At 34.8% G+C, this 12,308-nt stretch overlaps 1 protein-coding gene across 7 annotated transcripts in view; it reads left to right on the plus strand.

Moving 5' to 3' along the window:
* Positions 1–12,308, plus strand: part of MYO9A (myosin IXA) — a 282,301-nt gene that overhangs the window by 74,485 nt on the left and 195,508 nt on the right. For all 7 annotated transcript variants that reach the window (XM_042988478.1, XM_007084561.3, XM_042988481.1 and 4 more), the window contains exons 7-8: positions 3,024–3,121; positions 7,375–7,501. In XM_042988478.1, the coding sequence (XP_042844412.1) occupies positions 3,024–3,121; positions 7,375–7,501 (225 nt within the window). The remainder of the gene's footprint in view (positions 1–3,023; positions 3,122–7,374; positions 7,502–12,308) is intronic.

Raw genomic sequence — 12,308 nt, forward strand, 5'->3', positions numbered from 1 at the left:
TGTTTACAACCTCCAGTAATTATACAACTGTTTCAGAGAGTTGGGAAGGACCAGGAATTATGGACATTAATTTTTTCCTTCATACAAAGTTTAATTGCATTACCTTTTCATTATATATCAATTAATTTATGGTTTCAGATTTAACATTATGGAAAATTTAATTTAGACATTTAAATTTATAGATTCTGATAAATTTTAGTAGGAAAAATTATGCTGTTTTGCCACTCTTGAGAAGTTTCCACCTTTCACCTATTACATCAAGTGACTGATCTGTTGGGAAGTAGGTAGGAGACTGGTAGACTCATATAGTAAATGTAAGACTTGATTGCCTGTAAAGAGCTTATTGTGACGTTATGAACTGATCTGCTGTTATTTAGTCTGAGTCATGCTTCGGGATTTGGGCTCTGAAGCAGACAGACCTGCCTTGATGACTGGCTTACCCATTTACTAGATTTGAGAACCTGAGCAGGTCACGTAACTCTTTTGTTTCCATCGTCTGTCTAAAGGGATAACAATGTTCTTTAACTTTTGTGAGTATTAAATTAGTGCAGGAGTGCCTGGGTGTTTCAGTTGGTTGAGCGTCCAACTTTGGCTCAGGTCGTGATCTTGTGATCTGTGAGTTCGAGCCCTGCGTCAGGCTCTGTGCTGACAGCTCAAAACCTGGAGCCTGCTTCCGATTCTGTCCCTCTCTCTCTGCCCCTCCCCTGCTCACACTCTGTCTCTCTCTCCCTCTGAAAAATAAACATTAAAAAAAATTAAAAAATAAATAAATAAATTAGTGCATCTAATAAACAGCTTGATAGAGTGCTTATTAGTACTTCATAAATGTACAGTACATGTTCCCAATGTTGCTGCCACCTTTGAGATCATCATTATCTCCATCTTTTCTTTTTAGAATTTTATACCCAAATTCTTCTACTCCTTTTATACCTTTCTTTTTTTTTTTAATTTTTTTTTAATGTTTATTTATTTTTGAGACAGAGAGAGACAGAGCATGAACAGGGGAGGGTCAGAGAGAGAGGGAGACACAGAATCTGAAACAGGCTCCAGGCTCTGAGCTGTCAGCACAGAGCCCGACGCAGGGCCCGAACTCACGGACCGTGAGATCATGACCTGAGCCGGAGTCGGACGTTTAACTGAGCCACCCAGGCGCCCCTATCCTTTTATACCTTTCCTCACTAGCCTGTTGCTGATGTTTTCAGTCTATTATAGTTTGAATAATTTCTGTTGCTTTTTCTTACAAGTTAATTGATGAAAGCAAGCAGTCAATCTGAGAATCTTTTGGTTTATCTTCCTAGCCCTCCTCAGAGTATATTTGGGGCCAAACTAAACTTTGTGTCCCTCTGAGTTATGAGAACTTATGTGACTTAGCATTATAAGAAGAGAGATGTTTTTTTTTTTTAAATGTCTTATTTATTTTTGAGAGAGCGCGAGTGGGGCAGGGGCAGAGAGGGAGGGAGACGGAGGACCCAAGGCGGGGCTCTGTGCTGACAGCAGTGAGGCCGATGTGGGGCTCCAACTGGCAGAATCATGAAATCATGACCTGAGCTGAAGTTGGACACTCAACTGACTGAGCCACCCAGGTGTCCCGAGAAGAGAGGATTGTTAAGGATTGTTTTGTAATGTGTTCTGTATTATCATACATGTAATGGAGTAGTACAAATGATCCTGAGGAGAACTGTGATGAGAAAATTGCTTTTAACAAGGGACCAGTTGTTGCCCATTTTATGTTGGTTTAATTCCTATTAAGAGGTATCCTATTAAATAAGCTCAAGCAACTGGTGTTGCATGAGGGAGTGCAGAGGATTTAGAACTGGATAGATTTTCATTTGGCCACTCCTGTCATTTAGGTGAATTATTTAATCTCTGAGCCTGTTTTCTTCCCAATTGAATGTATATACCCCTAATTGCCTCCTTGTGTTTATATTTTAAACTATATCTAGTTTAACTCATTCTTACAGGATTGAAAGGGTGTACATGCTAGATACTTGATAGTCTGAAAATAATAAATGAGTACTTTCTCAAAAAGGAATATTTCATCTAATTCAGTACTTGTTCAGTAATTCACTGACTATATATTTACCTTAATGATTATCCACTTTTTTCTTGGCACTGACTTGATGCTAGAGATCTTCAGTGAATAAAACAGATTAACAGTTAATGCATGTATTGAGAACTTGATGCAACCTTCTACAGTATCTTCAAAAAGTAAATATGTGTGAGGAGGTGTTTGAAAATGTAGGTGTAAGGGAATGTGAGCAAAAACAGTAAAGGGCTCTAAAAACCTATTTGTTATTTTAAAGATACAGATTATGTATATGTTTGACTTTTTTGGTAACTGAAATGCAAGGATTACCCGAAAAAAGTAGTATTTTTTTATTTGGTAGTTCACAGCTACTTTTATGCACTAATATGTATTCTTTGCAGATTTTTAATTTTCACGTATACTTTTTTTGCTGATTGATAATCACATTTATATTATTTCATTAGGAACTATTTTTATATCTAATACTGATATAAACATCTTTATATAAAACTAGGCTTCATTTCTCAACTAAATTACTGCCTCTTCTAAAATTTATTTTTGTGTCTCAGGATTTTGTTTAGCATCTTGCATAGGGATAGGCATTTGTTAAATATTTGTTGATTAAGTAACATTTGTTTGTGGAATTGAGCTCTCTTAAATGCTTCGGATCTTCAGGACTCTTCACCATTCAAAATCAAACTTGGTATCAGAACATTTTATATTGCTAGCTCTTTATCTTAAGTTGCTTTGAGATCCTTGCCTTGGTGATTTGTGAAAGGAAGAAAAAAAGGTGACTTAATTGTTATTTTGGTAGGTATGTGTTGAGTTTGCAAACCTGTCATAAGAGTTCTAATGAATTTGGCTGTGTCTAAATATTTCACCAGCTCTAATTTTTATACACAGGTATACTTACCTAAGTTACTATTATTTCTGAGTGGCCTACCTTATATTTCAATAGGTAATCTTGATTTCTTCCCCTTTTTTCTTTAATAAGCAGGATTGCTTCTCCGTAGAGGGGGAAGATTTGAGGCATGACTTTGAACGCTTACAACTGGCCATGGAAATGGTAGGATTTCTTCCCAAGACACGAAGACAGTGAGTTTATTTATTGTACTCTATACCATTGGTAGAGAACAAATCACAATGTATGGTTAAGAAGTTCCTCTTCCTTGGTCCTTTGAAAGAATTTTCTAATGGATATTGCTGAGCTAGTGCTTCCTTCTCCCTTGTTAAGCATTACTTAAAAGACCTGTTATGAATTGCTTTTTTAATTATAAATTCTTTGAAAATCTCTTAAAAGTTGGAGCTCTTCTTCCTGTAAAATGTGCATCCATAAATATTTGCATGCAATTGTGGGAATTCATGGTGCTCCTAAAGCCTGTCCATGGACCTTATTTAAAAACTTGCTTTATAATGCTATTTTTATAGTTTCTTATTTTCTGCGTCATTGAGCTCTAATCCTAAGGCATGTGTACCTCTCAATAAAATATAATTTCCCTGTTTTTCCTCTGTAAATTTATGTCTGTACTATTGTACTAAACATATTTTGTTCATTATAAACAAAATAGCAATGTAAAAAGGTTGAAATAAAGATGAAGCAAATTATATTTAAAATAAAACAAACTTTTTAAAATTAAAGACAAATAACCTCTCACCAGAAAAAAAAAAGTAACAGAACTATTTTTTTGAGACAGGAATTGAATTAGTTATGTCAGATGTGATTATATTGTCAACTTTTAATCTTATACTAAAAGTAGAATAACAGCTCTGCTGTTTTCTTGTTTACTTGTGATTACATCATTAGTATGATCTTCAGTTAGATTATTTGCCAAAATGATTTTTTGCCAAATAGTACAATATGTAAATATGCAAGCCAATTTAATTAGTCACATAAACTGCATTTCACTGAAAGTTACTAAGTAAATGAGAGTACCACTATAGTTCCTCCATGCTATATTATATTCGTCCCTCAACATACCTCATGTGATACCTGATTGACATATATGGACCAAAGTGTCAGTCTATATATTAAATAATAGTGAAACTGAATTTCATTTTTTTTAAAGGTAACATACATTGGAAATAAAATATTTCTCATACACCAAGGGTTTGTGTGTCTTTTACACTTTCTGATATCACTGTGTTTCATATTGGAAAACACTGGAAAAAGTATGTTCTTAGTAGCCTGGCCTTAATTTGACCTTTCTTTATCTTTTAGTATTATCTTCAGATACTCCCTAACACAAGTTTTGCATTTTAACTAGGCTGATGGTGTATCCTAAAACAGTATGTTGTATTCTGAATGTTCAGTATTTTCCCAATTCCTTGAAGGACCCACTTAAAAATTTTTTTTCTTCATTTTATTTTAATAATAATAATAATAATAGTTATGTTTATTTATTTTGGGAGAGAGAGAGAGAGTAGGTGGGGCAGAGAGAGAGGGAGAGAGAATCCCAAGCAGGCTCTAAGCTGTCATCGTGGAGCCTGATGGGGGGCTCGATCCCACAAACTGTGAGATCATGACCCGAGTGAAATTGAGAGTCAGATGCTTGATTGACTGAGCCACCCAGGTGCCCCTTCATTTATTTAATTTAGAGAGAGAAAGAGAGAGAGAGAGAGGGAGGGAGAAAACAAGCTGGGGGAGAGGGACGGAGGGAAAGAGAATTCCAAGCAGACTCTGTGCTGAGCACAGAGCCCAATGTGGGGCTCTTATCCTATGACCCCAGGATCGTGACCTGAGCCAAAATCAAGAGTTGGATGCTCAACCAACTGAGCCATCCAAGTGCCCTGAAGGACACATCTTTATCTCTTTTTCAGTCATTCACATACTTTCAGTTCTTTTTTTGATAACATATCATATGTACTGCTATTCCCCTCTCCTGTGACCATGATTAATTATCTGCTGATAATTCACAAAATTCTTTTCCACTGCACTCAGATCTAATCCAGAATTATTCTTTTTTTTTTTTTTTTATCAGCAGCTTTTTTTTTTTTTTTAACGTTTATTTATTTTTGAGAGAGAGACAGAATGCGAGTGGGTTAGGGGCAGAGAGAGAGGGAGACACAGAATCCGAAGCAGGCTCCAGGCTCTGAGCTGTCAGCACAGAGCCTGACATGGGGCTTGAACTCATGAGCTGTGAGATCATGACCTGAGCCGAAGTTGGTTGCTCAACCAACTGATACACCCAGGCGCCCCCAGAATTATTCTTAACACAGCCCTGTAGGCAGCCCAAAATTTGGTATATTAATTGAAACCTGTTTGCTTTAGAGTACTGTACATGTCTTCCCTTTTTATTTTTTTTTAAAGTTTAAGTAATTTCTATACCCAGTGTGAGGCTCAAACTCATGGTCTTGAGATCAAGAGTCATACACTCTTCCTACTGAGCCAGCCAGTCACCCCATGTCCTGTCTCTTTAGTGAAATTTTTCTTAATTGTGTATTGTTTCTGCCTTCAGTATTTTAGTATACCCTGCCTTACAGTTTTTGAGTCTGTGTTTTCTCCTATTGCAAGATTATAAGCTTTCTGAGAACAGGGATTCTTATTCATATTTGTAAATCTTTTTTGTGTTTAATCATTGTACATGAGATTGTTATGTAACATTTATTATTGGAGACTATGCATTATGTATTTGTGTGTGAGAAAACATTAATGTGCAGATTATTGAACCCCATATTCTGAAACAATGTAATTAGCAACTACATAAACTCCTACTAAAAATAGTTTTTAATAAATGGCCCATGAATTTGTGTTTTTATATATTTTGGCTTCCATTAGTCTGTATAATGATTCAGTTGATACTGAATTTCCGCTCTAACCCAGAGTACTTTTATAAATTATTCCTTTATAATTGGCCTGTGTTTTATTTGAGTCGTATTAATGATTCAGACATTTAAATTTTTAAACTTTATTTATTTTTGAGTGAGAGACTGAGAGAGTGAGCAGGGGAGGGGCAGAGAGAGAGGGAGAGAGAAAATGTCAAGCAGGCTCCATGCTGTCAGCACAGAGCCCGATGTAGGGCTCGAACTCACAAACCACGAGATCATGATCTGAGCCAAAACCAAGAGTCAGATGCTTAACCATCTGAGCCACTCAGGTGCCCCTCAAACATTTAAAATTTTAAATTGTTTGAAAAATTAGATCAATTAGTTGTTGATTCAGGGATTTTGAATGTATAGGTTAGATTCCTAAAGCAGTGTCTTTATTGTATTTAGAACACTTAGTAATTTTTGGAAAACACACTAGTTAAAATTTTACAGGTAGGACAGGTTTATTATAAGGAAACAATGGGACAAGCCAGAAAGATGTGTATATATGTATGGATTTCTAGGAAGGGCTTTTAGATGGAAGGTTCAGCTATGTTAAATGCCTTTGAGGGATCAGGTAAGTTAGGACACAATATACTTTTCGTGGTTTAATGGAGGTCATTGGTAGCTTCAATGAGATATTTTAATGGAGTCAGATGCCAGAATGTGATAGTAAACAGGGAATGACAAAGTGAAGACAAGTGTGTAAGTTAACAGTTTAAAAAGCCTGTTTGTGAAGGGAAGGAGAAGATGTAGGATCTAGGATGGGTTATTTAAAGAGAAAAGTGAACATGATATTATTTTGGTAGAAAGTTCTTGTAGGTTCAGGTAAGATATAGGAAATAGGTATAATAAAATTAATGAGTCAACTGGAGTTCCCAGGATGCAGAGCACAAGTAGAGGTTTAGTTGTTGACTGGAGAAGGGTCGTGTGTTCCTCTTAGATGTGAGGGAAGAATGGAAAGGAGTGTCCAGATGTAGATGCTGTTTTTATAGGAGGGGCCTGATATCAGGTAATTTACCCTAATGCCCTCATAGTGTATGTTTTAAAAGCATTTATCAAGGGCACCTTAGTATGATGTAGGAAAACATTTCAAAGATGTAACTAATAATGAAAGATCACCTAAGCTACTTAGTTAAAAAAATACAGATTCCAAGGACTTGCCTTTAAAGTTTCTGATGCAGTAGATCTGAAATATACAATGTAGGGAAAGGATACAATTCCAGGCAGGATGAAAAACATTTAGATAGGTATGGATTTTGAAACACTATAGCAGATTCAGGCAATAGCAAGTCCTCTTCTAACAACTATGTTTGAAAAGTGATATAGTACTGAAAGTAAGGTTATGTAAAGCACTTTGTGAAGTACCTGACATAATATACATAATTTTTATTATTATAATTAGTATTCCTATATTTTTTATTTTTATAATGATTAGATACTTCATATTTGTAGTGGTTAATGTGCTTGATTAGAATTTTGCAGTGAAGTAAGTGTAGAGAATGCACATAAGCAAGCTGTAATTTATGGTTTTATTTTCACAGGATTTTCTCTCTTCTCTCAGCAATACTACATTTGGGTAATATCTGTTATAAAAAGAAGACATATCGGGATGACTCCATAGATATCTGTAATCCTGAAGTTCTGCCTATTGTCTCAGAATTATTAGAAGTGAGTGATTATATTTTCAGTTGTCATTTCTCAAATACTGGGGTAACTGCTCACTTTTAATTTTGTGTAACTATTTGGTTAGGTGTAAATGGGTTAATGCTTTTTATTATGGTGTTTCTTGGAAAGATGGAATTTTTGCTATTACCAGAATCTCTAAAAGGCTTGGGTTTTCTTGCCTGTCTCCCTTTGGCCAGATATCCATAATCCCTCAATTTGCTGGATAGGATCAGTATTTCGCTCTAGACTGTATCATGTTCTAAGCCATTAATAGTGTTTCTCCCTCTATATTTGAGATTTGTTTCTTATACTAAGATTTTGGTTAGATTATTTATTTGAAGATGGAATATCTGGATGAGTGAAGAGAAAAGGGTACTTACCTTTTTTCTATTCATGTCTAAATAGGAGCCAAAGGTCTTAATTTCCTACCATGCTTCTTCCTATAATCAAGGTCTTTATTGCCTCATTCTTCTGGGAGTGATGATTTCCCATGTTTTTTCCCAGCTCACTTCTCATCCTGCCAGATTCATCTCAAAATCATTTTACAGACCTTCTCGTTTGACAGAGCAAGGAAATACATGTGTGTTTACTAATCCATGTATAGTCACATACTACAAATGTTTTTATATATCCATGTATATCTATATAAAGGTAAACCTGAGGTCATACTGATGTTTCTAACTAATACATTATCACATGTATCATCCTAGCCTTCTCCCCTTATATAGAAACTCCCACTTTAACAATAAGGAAGCTATCTCCTACCATCTGCCATTCATTTATTTAATTATTCAATTTCAGTATACAGTTGACCCTTGAACAATGCAGTGGTTAGGGATGCCAGCTCTCCTGGGCAGTAAAAAAATCTGTGTATAACTTTTTTTAAAAAATGTTTTATTTTTAAAAATTTACATCCAAATTAGCATATAGTGCAACAATGATTTCAGGAGTAGATTCCTTAATGCCCCTTACCCATTTAGCCCATCCCCCCCCCCCCACAACCCCTCCAGTAACCCTCAGTTTGTTCTCCATATTTATGAGTCTCTTCTGTTTTGTCCCCCTCCCTGTTTTTATATTATTTTTGTTTCCCTTCCCATATGTTCATCTGTTTTGTCTCTTAAAGTCCTCATATGAGTGAAGTCATATGATTTTTGTCTTTCTCTGATTGACTAATTTCACTTAGCATAATACCCTCCAGTTCTATCCATGTAGTTGCAAATGGCAAGATTTCATTATTTTTGATTGCTGAGTAATACTCCATTGTGCATATGTATATATATATATATATATATATATATATACACACACACACACACACACACATATATACACATGTATACATATACATGTGTATATATATATATATATATATATATATATATACACACACACATACACACACACACCACATCTTCTTTATCCATTCATCCATCGATGGACATTTGGGCTCTTTCCATACTTTGGCTGTTGTCGATAGTGCTGCTATAAACATGGGGGTGCACGTGTCCCTTTGAAACAGCACACCTGTATCCCTTGGATAAATACCTAGTAGTGCAATTGCTGGGTTGTAGGGTAGTTCTATTTTTAGTTTTTTGAGGAACCTCCATACTGTTTTCCAGAGTGGCTGCACCAGCTTGCATTCCCATCTGTGTATAACTTTTAACTCCCCCAAAATGTAATAGCCTGTTGTTGACCAGAAGCCTTATTAAACAGTTGGTTAATACATATTTTGTATGTTAGATCTATCATATACTGTATTCTTACAGTAAAGTAAGCAAGGGAAAAGAAAATGTTAAAACCATAAGGAAGAGAAAATACATTTACAGTATTTTATTTATTGAAAAACACCCGCATGTTAAGTAGACCCATGTAGTTCAAATCCACGTTAAGTGTCAACTGTCCATGTATGGGAATGTACATATATGTATGTACACATACACTGATACGGGAAATGACTATCAACTAGAGTATGGTGTTCCTTCTGCTTTTAGTTTTTCTGACTCCATTCATCCAGAATTAATTTAGGTTAGCACCTTTTTCTCCCACTCCCTTCATTTAGGTTGTTTCATATATTTGTCATACAGTTAGATTTTCTTGTCATGGTCTGCATTCTTTCCTAGGATCCCTCAGTGTCTGAAATAATTTTCTAAAAAATTTGTTCTTTGTACTTTATGGGTTATGGCAAATGCATAATGTCGTGTTCTTCCATTATGTTACTATTGGTATAGAATAGTTTCATTCCTAAAAGCCTCTTGTATTTCACCTGTTCAACCTCTCTCCCCAAACTCCTAGCAACCACTGATCTTTTTACTATGCCTGTAGATTTGCCTTTTTCAGAATGTAACATAATTGAAATTATATAGAATGCAGCCTTTTCAGACTGATTTGCTTCACTTAGCAGTATGCATTTAAGATTCATTCATATCTTTTTTGTGACTTGCTAGCTCATTTCTCTTTATTGCTGGGTAATATGCCATTGTATGCATGTACCATAATTTGTTTATTCATTCACCTATTGAAGGACATCTTGGTTGTTTACATTTTTTTGCAGGTATAAATAGCCTGCTTTTTTATGTTAAAATATTACTTATCTTTCAAATTTTGGTTCATTTGCCTCTTCATAGAGATTAACCTTATTAAATGCTGTAAGCTGACTCCATCAGGATAGAACATTTGTGTCTGCTTAGCCTAATTTAATATTGGTTTTGTAGCAGAAAGTTATTTAGTGGTTTGTGTTCATTATAAGGCGGCAGTGCTTTTTGAGGGCAATGGATGCCTCTTTCTTATTTATCTAACCTTAGAGTGCTTATTTTGCACGTGCCTGGGTGTTGCTTATTAACTTAAGTGAAATTAGTTAGTCTGGCAGAAGGGGCAGAAGAGGATACACGGAGTTGAAACTAGACTCATTCATTGAAAGAAGTTTTACTAGGATGTGGAGTGTGGTATCTGAAGGTGGTAATTTTGAAGGTCATGAGGTTGACAATAGGTGAATGAATAAACAATTTCAGTCAGGCATTTTAGGTGATATTTTAGTCAACATGTAGTCAATAAAAACACTTAGTATGGTGCTAATATAGTGCATTGCAGCTAGTGGGTTTACTTGTAAGTTCAGGCATTCAGCAAGTACCAAGGCTTATTGTCCTAGTGCGGTATTCCTTCTTTGGTTAGAGACTGGCAAGAGCAATTCAGGTAATTCAAAAAGGAGCCCAGGTATTGGTGAAAAGGAGAAATCCCATTCTGAGAATGAGGCTTACCAGTGTCAAAGTTAGACTAACTCCAAATGTGATTTGATAGGAAATCTCCCATTTGAACCCAAGCTTCTTAACCATCCTCTTGTTACATATAGTTTGAACAGGTTCTAAGAATGGAGGTTTGGTAGTAAGTAGGAAGAAGTTATCTTCAAAGTTTGAGGAGCTATAGAAGTACTGACAGGACCTACCATAGTATCATGCCTGTATTTAGTTCTTAGAAATTATTTTTAAGATGATTTCCTGTAATTGGTTAAAATTGGTAATAATAATTGCAACCTTAAGGCTTTTGTTGAGATAGAATTCAAAGATAGGAACAGTAACTGGTTTAATTAAAATATAAACTCTTTAGTTAAGATTTTAATTTAATTCTTCTCCTCACAGTGGTTCAGTTCAATGATAACTTTAGATTTATTTATTTTTTTTAACTATTAATGTTTATTTATTTTGAGAGAGAGAGAGAGATGGAGAGGGTACAGAGAAAGAGGGAGAGAGACTTTTAAGCAGGTTCCATACTCAAGCTGGAACCTGAGGCGGGGCTTGATCCCATGAACCATGAGATCATGACTTGTGCTGAAATCAAGAGTTGTACGCTTAACTGTCTGCGCCACCCAGGCACCCCTATATTTATTTCTTTGGAGGAAATGTTTCTGAAATAATGATTTAATTTTATTTTTTTAATTATTTTTTTGTAGTTACCTCAGGCAGCAATGAATATTTTCAGTCTGTTTACTAAATTCTATTTGGGATATATACTTGTGAAATTATTGAAAGGTGAACAAGCTCCAGTAGATTAATTGTAGAGCATATTTTTGTTGCATATTTTGGAGCACATTAGAACAATCATCATTATCAAAAACTGTTCAGTTTTTAGCAGGTTTATGTGTTTTGAATATGTTTTAACATCTGTTAAAACAATATAAAGAATGGGTTTTTAACACACATATCAGTTTCTCAATTATGTGAATATGAGAAACATTGTAGACTAGATATTGAGCTATCCGTAGTTATTTTGTGTTAATAAAACTAATTTTTTAAATTAAAAGTCATATGTACAATTAAGGATATTTGGGAAATTACAGAGATGGCTGATTAAAATACCGTGAATTCAGTCATTTTCTTCAGGATGTTTATCAAACATAAGCAAGATTTGTGTGTTTTGTGTGATTGTGCATATGTGTGTAGATCTGTGTACGATCATTATTATTACTAGGTTTTAGTGCCAGTATTAAGCCAGCTCCTTAAAGTGAATTGTGTAGTTTTTTATCCTTTCAAAATGTTTTCTGCACTTAAAAGAAGAATAATTAGCCAAGAATAATATGTTCCTTAAAAATTTGAGAGATATCAACCCTGTATTTGTGATCAACAATATTTGTGTCCTTCCTGTTTGTTTTTCGTTAATTTTTTAGGATGTGTTTTTCTAGGAAATCATATGTTGATTAAATGTTTAAAATTTTATTTTGCATTCTTTGTAAGTATTCTGTTAATGTTTAAAAACATTTTCTCTATTGTGTTAGGTTTCTGTTTGTATTTCTTTTTATAATTTTTTTTTAAGTTTATTA

The sequence above is a fragment of the Panthera tigris genome, chromosome B3, assembly GCF_018350195.1.
Source record: "Panthera tigris isolate Pti1 chromosome B3, P.tigris_Pti1_mat1.1, whole genome shotgun sequence".
Classification (NCBI taxonomy): Eukaryota; Metazoa; Chordata; class Mammalia; order Carnivora; family Felidae; genus Panthera; species Panthera tigris.